Source organism: Purpureocillium takamizusanense, chromosome 2 (genome assembly GCF_022605165.1).
Source record: "Purpureocillium takamizusanense chromosome 2, complete sequence".
Lineage (NCBI taxonomy): Eukaryota > Fungi > Ascomycota > Sordariomycetes > Hypocreales > Ophiocordycipitaceae > Purpureocillium > Purpureocillium takamizusanense.
In genome coordinates, this window is record NC_063069.1 from 500,922 (window position 1) to 518,379 (window position 17,458).

The 17,458-nt window shown below is 56.8% G+C and overlaps 7 protein-coding genes across 7 annotated transcripts; 2 read left to right on the top strand and 5 right to left on the bottom strand.

Annotated features, from left to right (window-relative positions):
- The first annotated feature begins 1,760 nt into the window (after positions 1–1,760).
- Positions 1,761–4,914, top strand: JDV02_001971 (Phospholipase C). Its single transcript, XM_047982948.1, has 7 exons — positions 1,761–2,125; positions 2,196–2,278; positions 2,366–2,754; positions 2,847–3,233; positions 3,292–3,402; positions 3,477–3,679; positions 3,747–4,914. The coding sequence occupies exons 1-7, from the start codon at positions 2,000–2,002 to the stop codon at positions 4,416–4,418; spliced, it is 1,971 nt and encodes a 656-aa protein (XP_047838918.1). The 5' UTR covers positions 1,761–1,999; the 3' UTR covers positions 4,419–4,914.
- Positions 4,915–5,068: 154 nt separating this feature from the next.
- Positions 5,069–5,381, bottom strand: JDV02_001972 (uncharacterized protein; the record flags this gene model as incomplete). The annotated part of the gene is made up of 2 exons (XM_047982949.1): positions 5,069–5,132; positions 5,221–5,381. The coding sequence occupies 2 exons, from the start codon at positions 5,379–5,381 to the stop codon at positions 5,069–5,071; spliced, it is 225 nt and encodes a 74-aa protein (XP_047838919.1).
- An 821-nt stretch (positions 5,382–6,202) lies between these two features.
- On the bottom strand, positions 6,203–6,824 carry JDV02_001973 (uncharacterized protein). Its single transcript, XM_047982950.1, has 2 exons — positions 6,613–6,824; positions 6,203–6,559 (listed from the first exon to the last, which is right to left on the bottom strand). Exons 1-2 carry the CDS (start codon positions 6,685–6,687, stop codon positions 6,419–6,421), a joined length of 216 nt encoding a protein of 71 aa, XP_047838920.1. The 5' UTR covers positions 6,688–6,824; the 3' UTR covers positions 6,203–6,418.
- A 675-nt stretch (positions 6,825–7,499) lies between these two features.
- Positions 7,500–9,871, bottom strand: JDV02_001974 (uncharacterized protein). The gene is made up of 5 exons (XM_047982951.1): positions 8,929–9,871; positions 8,710–8,877; positions 8,574–8,659; positions 8,437–8,520; positions 7,500–8,386 (listed from the first exon to the last, which is right to left on the bottom strand). The coding sequence occupies exons 1-5, from the start codon at positions 9,436–9,438 to the stop codon at positions 7,537–7,539; spliced, it is 1,698 nt and encodes a 565-aa protein (XP_047838921.1). The 5' UTR covers positions 9,439–9,871; the 3' UTR covers positions 7,500–7,536.
- A 240-nt stretch (positions 9,872–10,111) lies between these two features.
- JDV02_001975 (uncharacterized protein) lies at positions 10,112–10,806 on the bottom strand. The gene is made up of 3 exons (XM_047982952.1): positions 10,575–10,806; positions 10,402–10,518; positions 10,112–10,334 (listed from the first exon to the last, which is right to left on the bottom strand). Exons 1-3 carry the CDS (start codon positions 10,767–10,769, stop codon positions 10,230–10,232), a joined length of 417 nt encoding a protein of 138 aa, XP_047838922.1. The 5' UTR covers positions 10,770–10,806; the 3' UTR covers positions 10,112–10,229.
- A 2,393-nt stretch (positions 10,807–13,199) lies between these two features.
- On the top strand, positions 13,200–15,543 carry JDV02_001976 (uncharacterized protein). The gene has a single exon (XM_047982953.1). The coding sequence runs from the start codon at positions 13,718–13,720 to the stop codon at positions 15,410–15,412; it is 1,695 nt and encodes a 564-aa protein (XP_047838923.1). The 5' UTR covers positions 13,200–13,717; the 3' UTR covers positions 15,413–15,543.
- A 611-nt stretch (positions 15,544–16,154) lies between these two features.
- Positions 16,155–16,862, bottom strand: JDV02_001977 (uncharacterized protein). The gene is made up of 3 exons (XM_047982954.1): positions 16,610–16,862; positions 16,482–16,545; positions 16,155–16,429 (listed from the first exon to the last, which is right to left on the bottom strand). The coding sequence occupies exons 1-3, from the start codon at positions 16,785–16,787 to the stop codon at positions 16,336–16,338; spliced, it is 336 nt and encodes a 111-aa protein (XP_047838924.1). The 5' UTR covers positions 16,788–16,862; the 3' UTR covers positions 16,155–16,335.
- Between the last annotated feature and the right edge of the window lie 596 nt (positions 16,863–17,458).

Genomic DNA, 17,458 nt, shown 5'->3' on the forward strand with positions numbered 1-17,458 from the left:
CCTTGAATTGTCCCTCGTGGCGGCGCATGTGGGGGTGGTCTCGGGGCCACGGCGCAGCGCCCTCCTTGGCCGACGCCTTGCCCCTCCATCCTTCAACAAGCCCGTTGTTGATGCATGATGCCCTTTTGTCCGTGCTGAGCTCCGGCAGCATCTGCTGGCATCGAATCGGCAGTTATGCCTTGAGACCCTGCCGCGGACGCCACGACCCGATCAGTGGCAAACCCACAAAGGGCGGGTGTGGATGGAACTGAGGCAAGTGAGGAGATGGATGTCCAGCTTGAGCGAGTTGCTCTCCAGAGTCCACGCCTCATGGCGTCGCCACCGGCGGAGCGTCAATTTTCAATGCGCAATGCGCACAAACCTTTTGCAACTTGGCCGGCTCTTCGTAGCAGGCGTTGATGAATTTCCCCCTTCGAACCGAAATCCCTGTTCAGGCGTCGGCGAGGGTAGCCTAGAGGGCCAAGGGCAAGGGCAAGGGCAATCTCGCTCCATGCCCATGACTTGCATCTAGATCTTCCGCCACGACTCACTCGTGTCTCACTCTTGGGCATCAAAGCAGGCAGTGCACCCATGCTGCCATCGTTGCCAGGGGTAGACAGTCGATTGTACATTCGGAGTACTTTGTTCCCAGGCAGCTTTTCACCCATCACGACATGGACACGCGACAGACATAGATGTACGGAGTACTCGCATACATGCATGCAACGGCAGGTCTAAGGCGACATCTTGGTACTACACCATCTGCTGCCAAGCCCATCACCCGTGTACCCTGAAAGTTGTCGTGTGAGTTGGCCCTCCCCTTTGGTTCGAGATGAACCCTCCCCTCCCTGCCCTTCCCATCCCCAGATGCGCGACGGCTGGCTGCCTGCATGTGATGGCCCTTGACGGAGCCTGATGTGGCGTCGCCTTTCAGGCACGGCATCGGCTCCGCGTCGCCGCCGGTACGTCCGCGCTTCTCGTCCCACGGTGCGGGCCTATGCGGTCGTGGAATCCAGTACTGTTGCAACGTTGCTGGTCGTAATATGTCCGTGAGGCGGCGTTGCACGTTGGCGTAGACACGACAGGGACGGGCTCCAATTTGAGAGACGCATTTGCTGCTTGCCTGCCGTTTGATCCGATCTCTCTCTACACACCGCCGTCTTGGACGGACGTGCGTGCCTACGTCACTCCACTAGGGGGGGACCAGCCGGCCGCCAGCACGAGGGGACGGGAGGAGACGCTGCGGCGCAGGAGGGACCGACTGCAGGGTTCAGACAGGAGGGAGCGGCCCCTCCCCCCGCTCCATCAGCAGGTACCAAGAAGGGCCTGCAGTGTGCGTGCATGCTCGGCGGGCTTGTCGAGTCGTGCCGGCCTCCCTCCGTCTGGTGGATCTAGATCTTCGCGAGACTCGCATCCCCAGCCCCGGTTTTCCTCCTTCCCCTCAAGTCGAGTAGGTAACAGAGGGCCAGAAAGAAGGGGTTCGCAACAGCACAGTAGTACAGAGACCTCAGTCCAGAACGGACAAGGCTCATCGGACGGACGGACGGGCCCTGTCGCATAGGCACACGGCCACACGCTTGCACGCGCTTGTCCCATTGCCACCCAATGCCCGCCTCCGAGGCTCCCCTCGTGGCATCATTCTAGTTTTGTTAGTGCGGGTGTATATTATGCAAGGCTGCTGCAACCCTCCCGCGCGGGCGGATAAGTGCGTGCTGCTGCTGCTTGCTGCTGCCGCCGCCGCTGCCGCTGCAACCCCAAGAATTCGCCGGGGACTGATCACCACTGATCACCACCCCCTGCCTGTTTCCTATCCTGGCCCGCTCTTGGCCCGTTTATATATCCCGACAACAGGTCGTCCGGGACAGATGAGAAATGCGAGATGCCTGATTGATCGACACGGCTCCCCCCCTATCACCAGCTCGTGGACCTCTGGTGTCACAAAGCTGCTACGACTGGACCGACTTGAGAACTCCCAAGACGCGGTTCTTCATCAGCTCTGAAACCGCCAGTAACAGCGAGTATGCGATCCAAAGGCCTCGCTTGGGCCGCGACGGCCCTCGCGCCGCTGGCCGTCAGCGCCGCCGGCTCGCTCAGGGACATCAAGCACATCGTTCTGTTCATGCAGGAGAATCGCGCCTTTGACCATGTGCGACCCCACGAGCTCAACTTCGTTCCCACACAGCAGATGAGAACAACCGAATCTGACACCCTCGCAGTACTTTGGCACCATGGCCGGCGTGCGGGGATTTGGTGACCCCAACGTCCAGGTGAATAGTGACAACCGGACCGTCTTCGAGCAGTGAGTGACATCATGACTCTGTGAGGAGCTGAGCCCTCTTCCACCATCGCACCTTTGCTCACAGATTTTGCGTCCGCTTTGCACCAGGCCCATCCCCGAGGCCAAAAACGGCGTCAGTGTCTTGAAACCATGGCACATCAACTACCTGGGCGGCGAGTGGAAGGAGGCCACGCAGTGCATGGCCGCTGGTGACAATGGTTGGGGCGCCATGCACGCGGCTTACAACAACGGCCTCGGAAACAACTGGGTCAGTGCCGATAGCCCCTTCAGCTTGGGCTACTTCAAGCGCGAAGACGTTCCCACGCAGTGGGACATTGCCGAGGGCTGGACCCTGGCCGACATGGCCACGCAGAGCGTCCTCGCCGCGACAGACCCCAACCGTATCATGTGGATGAGTGGCTCCATCAATATCCCCGGCTCGCCGTCGAATCCAGACGGGTCCGGTGGCATCATTATTGACAACTCGGCCACGCCTGGTAAGTCATGATGAACGGCTCAGCTCCTGAAGCCAGCCCGAACCACGCACTGATGTGTGCCCGCTCCTTCACTTACACACTCTTGAATACAGGTTGCGAGGCCCCGCGCCTAAACTGCTTTCCCTTCGTCTGGAAGACGTTTCCAGAGTATCTCGAAGACGCCGGCATCTCGTGGCAGGTCTGGCAGGACTTTGATAACTTCGAGGACAACATGCTCGCCTACTTTGAGCAGTATCAGCTCGCCAAGAACGGCTCGGCTCTACGCGATAAGGGCAACTCATACCCGGGCCTCGACGCCTTCTACAAGGCCGCGGCCGATGGCACGCTGCCCCAGGTCAGCTGGATCGTGGGCCCTCAGGAAATGGCCGAGCACGCGCCCAACCAGCCCGTCGACGGCGCCTGGCTGCAGAAGAAGGTCGTCGACGCCGTCACCAGCAGCCCCAAGTATCACGAGACGGTCCTCATCATCAGCTACGACGGTAAGTCATCCCCGTCCCCCCCGCGCCGCCAACCACACTCTACTTACACCGCCGACAGAGCAGGGTGGGTGGGCAGACCACGTCGTACCCCAAGCACCCGACCGGGATGCGGCCGGGGAATGGCTCATGGACCCATACAACCAGTACGGCAACGTGCCCGTTGGCCCAGGTAAGATCAGCATCGGCGCCGAGAGGGTTCTCCCGGCGACTCTTTCGGGGACGTTGTGACTGACGGAGGCACAGGCTGGCGCACGCCCCGAACCATCGTATCACCCTGGACTCGCGGCGGCAACGTCTTCACCGAGCGCGCCGACCATACGTCGGACATCATGTTCGTCGAGCAATGGGCCGCAGCTCAGGGCTACCGAGGCGTCTACAGCAAGGAGCTCACACAGTGGCGCAGGGACCACATGTCCAACCTCGTCAACGCGTTTGACTTTAGTCAGGTATGTTCGCTTCTTCAACAACGCCATCCATGTGTAACCACCGAGTCAACTAACTAGCCCGGTGCAGTCTGACACGTCTTCCGCCCACATCACCCAGCCGCCTACCCCCGAGAGTCTCCCCGACGATGGCACTCACTTCAGCGGCAACCTTAGCCTTGGTTCTCTCACAGGTCCGTGGGTCGGCCCGGCCAAATGCCTACAGGATCACAAATCCTCGAGACCCGAAATCCCTTACGGATCCTCCAATGCCAATCAAAACATGTCCTCCCTCGTCGAAGAGGGCTTCAAGCGCGTTCGCGGCAGGCTCACCGAGGGCCGATACTTGACGTTTGAGAGCCGCGGTCTCGCGCTGACGGCAATCCGAGACCGATACGCCGGCGTCACTAGGGCCACGAAGCGCCACGACGACATCCGCCAGCGGTGGATCGTCCACGCCATTCCCGGGACCAGCGACCAGTTCACCATACAGTCCGCATGGAATTACAAGTGGATTTGCGGTGGCACCCGTTATCTCGGCACCCTGACGAGCGATGAGTCACGGGCGCAGGCCTTCACCTTCAGATACAACCCCAACGGCGCCGTGTACACTGTGCAGGTGGCCGATAAGGACCAATACGTCAGCGTCCAGCAGTCAAGCGGTTGGTCGCTGCAGACTCTACTTGCCTCGTCCGCTACTCCGCTTCAGTGGAACAGTAGGAAAGAGTGGTTCGAGATTTACAGCGTGTCGTACCTCCAGTAGTGCGACGCGACGGTTGACCGTCGTCAACGTTTTGAGAGCGACGACGCATAGTATAGATGCATTGCCGGCGGGCTGATTTGTAGATGACGATGAGCCGTACATACAAGAGGCGTTTTGGGGCATTTGGTAGTCATTCGATACCTGGCATGCGAGGGGGGAACATGAATTAACCCGCATCTTACATTGATGGGGTGCTAAGGGATCTCGCCATCAAAACCCCCCATCAGGTACCTGTTTGAGCTCGCATGGGATGTCGTTGCTGCCTCCATCAACGCCTGCAACTGGCACGCGATTTCCGCACCAGTCCAGTCTGGCCGTCGTCGACTTATCCTACACCGCGAAAAACATGACGATGCCAGACATGGCAACGGCTGAGGCAAACGCGCTGGCCAGGACATATGCGCGGCCACCACCCGAGCATGCGCTTCCGGATGTATGAGTTAAAGAGCCAGGACAGGCAGAACGCCGGCCATAGATGCGTCAGGTTGTAAGGTGCGAAGCTAAGGGTACCGGAAAAGAGCACCGGCACGTGGACGTAGCGCACAACTATTCGGAAAGCGTCTCTGCAGGAAGAAGAAGGGAACAGGTAGTATGGCACCAGCGAGGAAGCCCCAGGTGACGGAGTTATACAGCTGACCCCATCCAAATATTCACTTTAGGCCAATGGCGCCCATGATGACGGTTGCTGTAAAATACGTGTGCGTCCCCGAGTCACTTTGTTTAAGTTTTGTGTCAGGAATTGCAGTTGAAAGTGCAGAGTCATAGGCGAGTCGAGATTGACGACAGAGAAACATGAACTCACCAGGACACGAAAGCCTGCCTGGCTGATCTACCGTACAAGACGCCGTCAATGTGTGTGAGCTGCCACTGGTTCACGCCAAGCGATACAAACGCTGCAAGTACTGTGGCCCAGATTTGGATGGCAAACGTCAGTTGCGGAGGGATCTTGCAGTAGTGTGCCATCTTGTTCCTTTTGGTTGAACGGCCCGGGGTTGAGAGAGAAAGAGAGCGACCCGAGTCCAATTCTTCTGGTAGGCAGCACCTTTGCCATCAACACCCCACAGGGGTAGGATAGAAGCTGGGCCACGTATGACAGTATAAATATGGACGGATATCGCAGTGAGAAGAACTGATCGATACCAGTGCCAAGGATAGCAAACAGGCTACCCAGGAACCATGCTCGGAACGTGTTAACTGGCGTCGACGGGTCGTCTGATGGATCAACCACGGCTCGAACTTCTAGATACGGGGGGTTGTTGACTATGTGCTCCTTCTGTTCGTAGAACTCAGACAACAGCGTTTAGGCGACCTCCATGTCAACATCGCTTCTGTTGTCTTTGACTAAGTTGGCCGCTCTCTCAAGAATGTCCCTAGGAAAGTTGTAGCCGTGTATGTGTTCGTAATACATGCATCGTACTGTGTCGACGATACCGCCACCCGCCCCGTCCTTGGAGATGCACATCAAATCGGCTTTCATATTGTCATTGTCGATCTTGGCGTGTTGTATCTCGACTGCAGGAGAGTTTTGACGGAGAGCCTGGGGCTTTTCGCTGTTGGCCATCGTAGTACGCCGGGGATCACAACGACACGTTTATGAATGTACACGAAAAATCGCGCTGACGGAACTGCAATGCCGCGATCGGGATGATTTACATATTGGCTTTAGATGTTACACACTCCGATACCCCGCGTAGCATGAACGCGGGGCGAGAGCGTATCTATTCACGGCAGTCTCCTAGCAAATTACTTACAGGGATTCATGTTATAGTTAGTGACCGGATAGAATCGATAATCATGACTCGTGGCTTAATAGTAGGGTATGTGACCACGTAACAGGAAAATGGTCTTATGGCATTTTGCAGCTACGTGCGGTATTCTCCGAAAATCAACATCATTACCCCCCAGCAGGCTGCAGGTGCGTGCATGAGCTTTGTTCAATCTGTAAGCCTCATTGCCGTTCCCCAAGTCAAGGCGCAGTCCCATGGTATTTCGTTGCAGCACTATTTCTTCAGATGCAGAGCCTCCTTGACCTTGTCGAGCGTTGACTCTTTGTGATGCGGAGCCTCTTTATTGGCTGGTGCGTCGCCGAGCTCCCCTGAGGGCTTCTGTGCCTTGGGTTGGTCATTATCGTGCTCGTGCAGCTGTGGCGCCGATGTCAGCAATGAATGGCCGTTCATACGGGGTCGCGACATGCCCTTTCTTCCTCCAACTCGGCGTTGTGGATGAGATCGTGGCCTTCGATGGCCGCCTCGTCGGTGATTCCACTCATGTTTGGATGTGATTTACGTGTCTGTTGCGATAGTTCAGGTTTTTGTTGAAGCAGTACGTATCAGCAACAACCTCGGGCGCACGCGACATTCTCTTTATAGCTAAGCTGTCTCATTTGCTGTGGTCGACTGTAACGTCAGCCTCGGGATATGAAGCTGTGGGATGATGTCTTGCGCGCGTCATTCCTCAGCCACGGAGCAACACCATCGAATGAGAGTGTCAAATACCCCGCCCGACGACACGGGATCGTCCATCTCGCTCGCCACGGACAGTCTCCGGACTGTGGGTGGTATAGGCATTCACATTAGGTTCACTGTGCGTACCAGACAGTGTCTCCTGGCTCGAGCGACAGCTCCCGTGGCTGGGAGCTCCACAAACGCCCATGTGCGGCTGTCGATGTGTCTAGCGATGGGCTCTTCGGACGCTTCGGGATTTTATTCACTGCACTCTGCCAGTCCCGTCAGCCACGCCATGTGGTTGTGGGTGATGGCGGCAGCCTTTGACCCCGTCGTCCCGTGATGTGACAAGCCCACTGGACGGGCAGCTGGACCCTTGATCTGCTCGTTGGATTTCCCAATCGAGCGGAACGCATCGAAAGAGAGCTTGACAAGCACATCTAAGCCTACGTCACTTTCATGTTGAGATGCCGTAGAGGCCGGGTCATGGTTCACGCGGGGCCTGAACAAGAATGGACGGCAAGGCCCAGAATAGTAACGTCTGTATTGGCTTCCAGGTGCCCATGAACCTCGTTCGCGGGACTTGACCAGGCTTTAGGATCATTTCAAGTGTACAATTCATAAGCGTGGCCAAGTGCCGTAGGGGCCACTCCGCACACGATATGTGTGTATTATTACCAAAGGGACCGGAACAGACCCGATAGCTGACTTGAAACCTTGCTCGCCAGCGTCTTCTCCGACGACGCAGTCAAGTCGCTGTTCGCCGTATCACTGGACCTCCTGCGCTGCTGCTGCATCTCCTCCACGAACTTGGGCCAAGTGTTAGTGAAGACGAGGTACTTTACGTGACACTGCACCGCGTCGAATATACCGACATGGAATGCTTGGGGAACCTCGCCCGTGTAGGTCACCAAGCTGCTAAGTGCCCTGCTGGTAGGCGCCGGATCCATGTCGAAAGGCGTGGCCGAGTCGTTTCGTCCCTCGCCACAAACTATTCTCGCTGCCTTTTCGAAGACGTCCTGAAGAGGCTTGAGATCCGTGGAAGACACATTGAGCGGGAACTCGGCGTCTCGAGGGCTAACAAAGTCGATGTAAATCTCAAGCGCCCGGTTGTAGGATTCGAGCCGGCTTTCTTGGTCAAAGGCGTTTGTATGAGAAGTCTGCCATACGGAGAGCGTCGTCAAGAAGGCAATGTTTTCTCCAGAGAAGTCGCACAGCGCGGAAAACTCCTGAAGTGGTCCTGGGTTTTCGCTGAGGACGTGCTCCAAGGCCCCCATAGTCAGCAGGCGATCACCTAGCCTCTCGTCGAGATAGTCTAGAGACTGTCCCTTTTCCACCAGGCTGGTGGACGATGCCTTCTGCCACTCAGCCGAGGTAGAAGTGCGAAGAGTCGTGGTTTGCGATCCGGTTTCCCATTTACTGTTTGTGTCCTTGGCTTTCTTGCTAAGGATGCGGAGTCGAATCACTTGAAAGACGGGCACAAACACGGTGAAGATCTCAAACATGAAGATTGATAGGTGAATCCTGCTCTGTTAGCATGCGCCAGACCTAAGTTCACACGTCTTAAAGCTTACCATTGACTCGGCGTAAAATATGGGTTGACTTTTCGAAAAGCAGGCACGTAAGATGCGATGAGGAACATGGGCGTTGCGTGAAGACTGGCATCACCCTGTCAGCAATATTGTGGAATGAAGCGATACCGCTCACATACTTTGAGAGACAGCAACCGATGGTCTGCGTGCGCCATCCCATGGTGTCACGGATACCCCACGCCCGCCAGATAAGAATGGGTGCCACCTGCAGCAGTCAGTTGCCATCAATCTCAGTGTTATTAGCAGGCAGCATACAATCCAAGTCCATATGACCTGCCAGAGGACAGAAGGCCACCACTCCCATCCGCGGCCTAGATCTTCGAGTTGTTCCGGAATGGTAGCACCGTGCAGCTCAGTGCCAGGGATGCCGTACGTCGGGTGGTACTTTTTGCAAGCAAGCCACATGCCGACGGTGAGGAGAACCTATGGCGGTCAGCATAGTTCGGTGACGCTGCAGACACTTGCTCAACATGCCTGTAGGACCATGCCAAAGCCGATGAGTATCATGACCCTTCTCGTGTAGCGCATGTTTCTTAGGCGACAGAGCCATGATGACTTGGCGCCGTCACATCCCGCGCGATACCTGAGCTCGGGGTGGGTAAACTGCCTCTGCAGCTTGGCGATGTGAAGGAAACGGGTGTTGGAAGCATGGAAAAGGGCGATTCCGAGCGGGAACCACATGCCCATGAAGAAGTACTGTATATCATATGCGAGAATGACCGGGATCGTCCTGCCAATGGGATACGTAATCTGCGCAAGAATCCAGTAGGCGTGAAGGAAGGTAATGGCAGTGAATGACAGCGGCAGACCGCGGATCCTGAGGACGGGATGGTGGCGGTTGAACCAACAAAAGGCCATGCCCGAGAAGACGAGAGTTGTCCAGATGCAGGCATAGCAGATGAAGAAGATGCCAATCCGGTCCCAAGCGGCCGGACTGGTAGGGAGCGTATACAAGGAGACCGGCGCCACGTCCACGTTGTCCATATTGACGGTAAAGAGCAGTCAGCGCAACGCCTCGCCTTCTTCTTTCATTTCACCGTTTTCGCAACCCGAGTGCGTTGTGAGCGAGGGATCATGAGGGTCTTTATCCACTACAAGCTCGACCTGCCGAGCGCCGAAAACGCCTGTACCATAGTGCTAGTAGAGGGGAGGCGGGAGACAGAGATTGCGCGTTTCACGGCGGCTCTTTCTTTTCATTTCTTGCTTTTCGTCTCGGGTGACGATCAGTACCGTTGGTGGTTGTAGTGCAAAAGAGATCCAACCAACTAGCCATGCGCCGGCCCCCGAGGTCCGAGCACACTTAGAGTTGGCGTGTTAAAATCCCTTGGCTTCGGCGCTTGCGGTAGTTGACGGGCGGAATGGCTTCGGCAGAGGAGGGGGGCGGGCGCCACAGCTGAGATGACGGGCTTGGGCTTGGGAAACCCTGGTTGTGCCCGGCGCCACCGTTTGCGAAAGAGCGGACGAGGAGCTAGTTAACCAACACCCAATCGTATGACTCAAAGTTTTGACTGTCCCTTCAGCGTCATGATGTGGCTACACGGCGTTGACCTGACGGCTATGCCTGCCCCAGTCAATCTCTAATATCTACATTTGGTCGGCATCATCTACGTCAAGGGATCGGGCGCTCACTTTCGAGCCTGCTGCATTGGAGACTGCACTGACATTCTTCAATAACTAGAACTACCTCCAAAGCCTGAATAAATGTCGACAGTATCGCAGAACATTGAGATAGCACGAATCATTAGCTAACTAAACTCCATCCAAAAATGATACGGCTACCAGCAATTGACATCGGCAGGATCGTCATCGAATTTACACCGGCCTCCCACTGGATACGAGACGCCACAGCCTGGTCCGCCTTGTTTCTTCAGCCCACCGCACTATATAATATACATTTAGCATCTTCACATATTGCATGCGGGCCTAGCATGGAGATGGGAGACCTACAGAACCCTTGGTGCAAGGATGCGTTCTCTTAATGAAGTCGGTGCACGCCTGCTCTTGTGCTGTAGCCTCCTGGAATACCAGATAGCGATATGTGCATTTCTGGTTCTTAGTATCGCACTGAAGTTACGATCAGCGATGCAAACTCGAGGACTGTATCTCCGGTTATAGCACACCTCGCCCATAATATAATCATTCCACAGCTCAGCCCCTTTCTTTAGGATCTCATCGTAGCCTTCATCTTCAGACCCGATGTCGGAGTCATAGGAAACGTCCTCCCAGTATACGGGATCATGGGGAATGTCCACCCTGTGTATGGACAAGGCGGCGTTCGCGAAAAGCAATAGTGAAAGGGCTTGTCGTAGCATCATAGGCAGCAGAGGAGGAGCCGAAAGAAGAGTTGGAGCCAATGGGTCTGGTTACTCTCTCGTTTACTTGGGACTTGGGATCTCTACAGCTCTTATATCTCTAAACTACGAACAAGAACACCTGATGCCCAGAGAGATACACAGCTTCACAGCTACTAAGCGGTGGTCTATCTATTACTAGGATTATTTCTCAAGGAAAAGGTAGCCTCGAAACAACGTGCAGAATATCAGCTTGGTTAAAAAAAAGACGACAAGGCCGATGAGAAAAAGCGCGCGCAATCGTTCAGGTACAATGTTCGTTTTCCATTACGCGACTCACGACGCAGGCGGCGAAACCTTCAAGGCGACTGGATTGCGACGAGGTCCAGCCATCAGGCCTGACACAACGTTTTGCCTGCAAGCCCTCTTGAGTCTTCATGTTGTTGGGACCTGAGCATGCATGCAGTTGGGCCTGGGCGGGGGGGGGGCGTGGCGGGTCTGTGAAGATCTGCACATGCACGCCAGGGGGCGCCGAAAAAAAGAAGCAATCGAGCGCCCAAGTGCTGTTAGACCCATGGGAGCACGTAAATCGCGTCCGATATTTTTCGCAAGTGATGGTGCACCTCGCAGAACATGATCAGGGCGTCGGTGGGACCTTGTATGCCGCGCCCTGTCTCATCACCCCTGACACAGCGCTCGGGCTTGCTTGACGAGATTGCGCAGACGTCGCCCGGCCTGCGGCATGTCTCGCGAGAGGCGCATGATGCCCAAGGCCCCGGGCACTTGGGCAGTTTGGCCATATACGGGCCGATCACTGGTGTCGCCCAGCGCCGTGAGCCATCGTGGTCCGTCCAGGCTTATACTACAGTGCTTGTTGTACTTCGTACGTACAAGATATTATAAAACGAGGCAAATACTGTACCAGTCGCCGAGTACGTAGCACAATGATTGTCAGTGCCCCCATTCCAATCGCCGACCATGTCAGGCAGGACCCAGAGGCCGCTGCGCCGCGATATCGCCCACGAGGACCAACAACGCCCGGGTGTCAAGAGGTCGACTTGGGATGGATGGCTTGGATGCTTGGCAAGCATGCAAGTTGGCAGTGCCCCCCTGGCCTGGCCCTGCAAAACATCACGCTGTTCCCCACCCCTCCTCTCTTCCCCTTGTTCAGGTTTCCGTTTGCTCCGATCGCTCGGGATCGGCACGATGAGCCCTACCGCCGCAACGCCCACTCAGCTTGCGCAACCCCGCCGAATGAGGCCGTCGTGATGATCTCTGGCATCGACCTGGGTCGATCGCCGACTCCTTGCACATCTGATTCGGGCGACGCACGGCAGGCTGTGGGCGCTGATGCGGGCGCCATTGACTACACTGTCCTATCTCATGATGCCGGTCCCCTTCGCCGGGAGTATCTCCACACGTGCAGCATCGTCACGTACAGTTATACATGCCTGCCTGGGTTGTGGCGGAGCGTCGCTGCGATGGCTCTTACCCAGAGCATCGACGGTGCGGATCGGTCGCTTCTCATGTCTCGTCCCAAGATTTTCCCCCCCTGCCTGAGTGGCGGCAGGCCGGAGGGCCGAGACAAGACCTGAGCACCGATAATTTTCGAATCCGGACGAAGCTCCATGGCAAGATTAATTGCACGACCGCGACCTGACTGACTTGGCCGACACGAAAGGCAAATATACATAGTCGGGAGAGGTCGACCTGTCTCGTCTCAGCGTCACGGGGGTTTTACCCTTCCAGCCATTGTTTCCTGTCTCACGTTGGCTTTGGGCGACCCAATCGGATGGAATCAGCAAATGCACAGCGGTTGTCTCTGGTTGAAAGAGCCATTGCGTCGCATGAGAGCGAGTCCAAGTCCACGTCACATGGCGCATCGTCGCCAGCTCCCAAACGATTGACTGCGATGTGCCACGAACGACCACCAGCAGGGCCATCATCGGATCGACCTTGTTTTGCGACTACTACTACTCCAATTACAACCACATAGGCAGCAACAGACGGTTACCACTGACCAGCAGCGTTACAGCAACGACAGCACCAGCAGCGCCACTCCGTCCGGCTGGCCTGGAGCGCGGCGCCACAGCCCGCTCGTTGGCTGCCTGTCAGACCAGGCTCCCTCCATGGACCTCACAGGCTGGACTCGTCGACGGCGGCGTCCGATCTCCGCTTCCTGATCTACTAGCATCCCCCGCAAATCCATCAGGTGGTCCCCACAGAGGACTTAACCATGTGCGCATCGTCTTGAGGGGAATTCTTGTCCTGGCTCGTGGCGGTTTGCTGGGGTCTGGTGGATGCACCAAGGATCGAGTTAAGCTGTCAGTCGATCTGGGTCGATGCAGCAATGATGGCTTCTCGTGCTGAGTTGCGACCTGGGTTGACCTGGCCACGGGCAAACCTACGCTTCACCATTGTGGACAAAGGTCCTCCCGCGAGACTTGCGTTTCAGTGGAAGCTGCCAATGTCGTCAACGAGGCCCTACAAGGCTACAAAGTACGAAGTACACACAGGCTCGTCAAGCACAAGAAGGACTTGCCCGCGTCCAGCTTGTACCTCGGCTCGTAGAGCCCCTGCCTAGGTTGTCTACAGTTGCATCCACAACAACCGCGCTGTCACAGGGCCCGGGAAAAGGATGCCTATCCCGGATGGCAGGCACGACAGCGGACGGGATTGAGCAGCGAAAGGCCCGACGGGCTTTTGGCGCCTCATTATACCTTGAGCACACGAGCTCCGTTCCTTCTTCACGACGACTCCCATACACCGCAGAGCCCTGCAGCTTGCGCAACTCCCCCTAATAACCCTTCACATTTCCGCGCCACCTCATCACCCCACACATTCCGGGGCCAACATACCGACGTCGACTGCTAGTACTAGAGCAAAGACATCTACGCAGCGAGGCTCAACGCAGAACCCGTCCGTCTGTCGCTACCCGCGGCGCAGCAATCGCATTCACCGGCACCGCCGCCATGGTGTCCAATAAGGAGCCCGTCATCATCGTGGGCGCCGGGCTCGCTGGGCTCGTGGCCGCGTTCGAGCTGCAGGAGAAGAACGTCCCGGTCGTCTTCGTCGAACAGGAGAACGAGAACAACCTGGGCGGGCAGGCCTTTTGGTCGCTCGGGGGCCTCTTCTGCGTCGACTCGACCGAGCAGCGGCGCATGGGCGTCAAGGACTCGCGCGAACTGGCCTGGCGCGACTGGCAGGGATCCGCGGCCTTTGACCGCGACGACGACGACGTCTGGCCGCGCCGCTGGGCGCGCGCATTCGTCGACTTCGCCACGGACGAGATGGAGACGTACGTCAAGGCGCGCGGCATGGGCTTCATGGCCAACGTCGGCTGGGCCGAGCGCGGCGACGGCACCGCCAACGGCCATGGCAACTCGGTGCCGAGGTTCCATCTGACCTGGGGCACCGGCCCGGAGGTGGTTCGCGTCTTCGCCGAGCCCGTCAAGAAGGCGGCGGACAGGGGTCTCGTGCAGTTCCGGTGGCGGCACGTCGTCGACGAGGTCATCGTCGACGAGGCCTCGGGCCGCGCCGTCGGCGTCAGGGGCCGCGTGCTCGAACCCGACGACGCAGCACGGGGTGTCAAGTCGTCGCGCGTCGAGGTCGACCGCTTCGAGCTGCGCGGCGCCGCCGTGCTCGTCTCGTCCGGTGGCATCGGCGGCAACCTGGATGCCGTCAAGGCTGCCTGGCCCGTCGACAAGCTGGGCCCCAAGGTGCCCGAGCACTTCGTCATCGGCGTCCCCGCGCACGTCGACGGCCGCATGCTCGGCATCACGGAGAAGGCAGGCGCGCACGTCATCAACCGCGACCGCATGTGGCACTACACCGAGGGCCTCCAGAACTGGAACCCCATCTGGCCCGGCCACGGTATCCGCGTCCTGCCTGCGCCGTCGTCTTTGTGGCTCGACGCCACGGGGAAGCGGCTGCCCCCGTTTCTGTTCCCGGGCACCGACACGCGCGGCACGCTCAAGTACATCTGCAGCACCGGGTACGACTACACGTGGTTCATCCTCGACCAGTCCATCATCGCCCGCGAGTTCGCCCTGTCGGGCTCCGAGCAGAACCCCGACATCACGGGCAAGAGCATCTGGATGCTACTGACGCGCATCTTCGGCTCCAAGGGCACCGTCCCCGTCCAGAACTTCCAGAAGCACGGCAAGGACTTTGTCGTCCGCGACACGCTCGAGGAGCTAGTCGAGGGCATGAACAAGCTCGCCGCCGAGCGCAACGGCCCGGCCCTCGACCTGGCCCAGATCCGGGACGTGGTCGAGGCCCGCGACGCTCAGATGAACAGCGTCTACTCCAAGGACGCCCAGGCCATGCTCATCAACAACGCGCGGTCGTACTGGCCCGACAAGCTCAGCCGCGTCGCCAAGCCCCATCGCCTCCTCGACAAGGGCAACAACGGCCCGCTCATCGCCGTGCGCATGAACCTGCTGACGCGCAAGTCGCTGGGCGGCATCGAGACGAACCTCAGCAGCAACGTCATGCGTGCCGACGGGACGCCCTTTCCCGGTCTGTACGCCGCGGGTGAGGTGGCTGGCTTCGGCGGCGGCGGCGTGCACGGATACAACTCTCTAGAGGGGACGTTCGTGGGCGGCTGCATCTTTTCGGGGCGCGCGGCGGGAAGAGGCATCGCCGACGAAGTATCCAAGGCCTAGAAATTGTGCCTCAACTGGTTGTCACTTGCTCCTCGAATAGTCCTAGTCAGTGATTTTACCCTACACCCTACATGTGTATATATCTTTTTCCGAAAGCTCCAGTACAGTCGACGTTCAATATCAATCCTGCTTTTCATTACATCTTCTCGTGTGATGTGACGTGTTTATAAAGGTGTTCATAGTATTGTCACTTAGCGCACATTAAAGTCTCCGGTGGCAGAGACGTGATGTCAGTCAGTTTCGTCTGGTGACGTTTCCCCCCGCCCAGGTAATCATCAACAGCGCATGCCTAGCGCCAGCTCTCGACATAAATGTCAATGTAAACTCATGCTGACGATAAAGCAGATTGCAGCGTTCATCATGTCAGTACTGCAGTCAAACATGACACCCTGCATATAGCATCACAGCCCACTAGAGAGCCTTTGCACCTCGATGGACCTTTATGATAATGAATAGTCATTAGTGATATTAGGCAAGGCTCTCAAGTCCGTGAACATGAGAGTAGTCTATGGTAATTATGACACCACTACTTCCGTACGTTCAAAACCCCAGTGTTTCGACGCAACCCACGACTCAGTTAATACTCAAGCCACCTTAGAGTTAAGCTCTCGCAACCGACGCGAACTTTAGCGCTCTAGGCACCTCTTGTAGTCAAAAAAATTGATCCAGGCATAAGGCACATTCATCAGAAGCCAACAATCTCAATCGGCTAAGAAAAAGGAAGGAAATAACGTTTCATATTGCAGTCCAGCTCTACCTCGAATGACACGAGCCCTCACAACTTGTTGCCGTTGCTCATCCATCATCTTTCACAAATGGTTGTTTTAGAAAAGAATGACACCATGCCCACCGCAGCAAAATCCAGTGTAAGAACCGACAGGAGAGAATCATCATTTCACTCCCTTCAACCTCCTTATCACCGTTCACCAGCAGAAAACGGAGCGGATGAGGACACCGTCCGGAAGATCCTCCTGGATGCCCCAGTGCTGATACTTGTGGCCGCCGCAGCCCCTCTCACTAGAAAAAGTCAGCTCATACACCGGTCATGTTCAAAGCTTATCCTACTTACGAGTAAAAGTCACAGATGTGGCCCCCGGTGTTAAGTGAGTGAACGGTGCAATCATTCACCCGGTCTGCAGGCGGGAACTGTTAGTGGACGATAACAAACGACCGCGTGTAACGGCAAGGGGGACTTACAGCAGGTATCAATCGGGACGAATGTGTCATCGCAGTTCTGAAGGTTGGCCGCCTCGCAGAGGGAGAGCTTGGCCGTGATCCTCCGCCGGATGTTCATGTTCTCGGAGACACCAGCTGGGCTGGCGGCGGCCGAGGCCGCAAAGGCAGCGAGGACAGCGAGGGATGCGAAAGCCTTCATTTTGTGGATGGATGTGATGGACTTGGAGGTGTAAGTGTAAACGGTCTTAAGTGTTTGAATTGACTGAATCTTGAGAGACGGTGTGAGTTGCTCGATCAAACTTGTTGAGGCAGCGGATGGAAAGAGGTTTATATACACAAACGACCCCTTTGCCAAAACCACGAGCACCCCTCCGTCACCAAGAAGGCTCAACCACAGCATCTCTCGACTACAGCTGCTTCCATCACATCTCCCTTGCTACTCCATCACAGAGTTGTGTCGTTGTGATGCTCGGAGTCGCCAAGCGGGTTCGTTGCTTTTTCGGCTCCTCGCCCGGCTCCGAGCTCCGCAACTCCGCAAGCACCCATTGAGATCAGCACCGCATACGCATCGCGGCTTTCTTTTGCTCGTACGTCCAGCTGCGGCAAGGAGCTCAAGTTTTTGCTGCAACCGACCTCGGGTAGTGCTCTCCCGACGCCCGGTCGTTGCCATTGATTAGCATCGGGCGCCAAATATAGAGCTGTCCACTTTCATCATGACCCTTTTTCTGTCTTCTTCTACGCGGGGGTCAGTCACCGCTTCTCGTAAATCATTGCAAGACAACATGGCAACGCGAGCACGAGGCCGCAAGTTTAAAAAAAGGAGTCTGTCTCAGTTCGATAGACGGAGACCGTACCTGCACGACAAAACTC

What these genes read in the sequence shown, in the direction of transcription:
- JDV02_001971 (XM_047982948.1), top strand. Translation starts at nt 2,000, where the DNA reads ATGCGATCCAAAGGCCTCGCTTGGGCCGCGACGGCCCTCGCGCCGCTG. An exon ending in AGAATCGCGCCTTTGACCAT is followed by an intron (nt 2,126 to 2,195) that starts GTGCGACCCCAC and finishes ACACCCTCGCAG; the next exon opens with TACTTTGGCACCATGGCCGG. An exon ending in CCTCATCATCAGCTACGACG is followed by an intron (nt 3,234 to 3,291) that starts GTAAGTCATCCC and finishes CACCGCCGACAG; the next exon opens with AGCAGGGTGGGTGGGCAGAC.
- JDV02_001973 (XM_047982950.1), bottom strand. Translation starts at nt 6,687, where the DNA reads ATGAGTGGAATCACCGACGAGGCGGCCATCGAAGGCCACGATCTCATC. An exon ending in CCGAGTTGGAGGAAGAAAGG is followed by an intron (nt 6,560 to 6,612) that starts GCATGTCGCGAC and finishes TCGGCGCCACAG; the next exon opens with CTGCACGAGCACGATAATGA.
- JDV02_001974 (XM_047982951.1), bottom strand. Translation starts at nt 9,438, where the DNA reads ATGGACAACGTGGACGTGGCGCCGGTCTCCTTGTATACGCTCCCTACC. An exon ending in GCTTTGGCATGGTCCTACAG is followed by an intron (nt 8,878 to 8,928) that starts GCATGTTGAGCA and finishes TGACCGCCATAG; the next exon opens with GTTCTCCTCACCGTCGGCAT. An exon ending in ATCGGTTGCTGTCTCTCAAA is followed by an intron (nt 8,521 to 8,573) that starts GTATGTGAGCGG and finishes GGGTGATGCCAG; the next exon opens with TCTTCACGCAACGCCCATGT.
- JDV02_001975 (XM_047982952.1), bottom strand. Translation starts at nt 10,769, where the DNA reads ATGATGCTACGACAAGCCCTTTCACTATTGCTTTTCGCGAACGCCGCC. An exon ending in ATGATTATATTATGGGCGAG is followed by an intron (nt 10,519 to 10,574) that starts GTGTGCTATAAC and finishes TCGTAACTTCAG; the next exon opens with TGCGATACTAAGAACCAGAA. An exon ending in ATCCTTGCACCAAGGGTTCT is followed by an intron (nt 10,335 to 10,401) that starts GTAGGTCTCCCA and finishes TATATTATATAG; the next exon opens with TGCGGTGGGCTGAAGAAACA.
- JDV02_001976 (XM_047982953.1), top strand. Translation starts at nt 13,718, where the DNA reads ATGGTGTCCAATAAGGAGCCCGTCATCATCGTGGGCGCCGGGCTCGCT.
- JDV02_001977 (XM_047982954.1), bottom strand. Translation starts at nt 16,787, where the DNA reads ATGAAGGCTTTCGCATCCCTCGCTGTCCTCGCTGCCTTTGCGGCCTCG. An exon ending in CGTCCCGATTGATACCTGCT is followed by an intron (nt 16,546 to 16,609) that starts GTAAGTCCCCCT and finishes TCCCGCCTGCAG; the next exon opens with ACCGGGTGAATGATTGCACC. An exon ending in CACATCTGTGACTTTTACTC is followed by an intron (nt 16,430 to 16,481) that starts GTAAGTAGGATA and finishes GACTTTTTCTAG; the next exon opens with TGAGAGGGGCTGCGGCGGCC.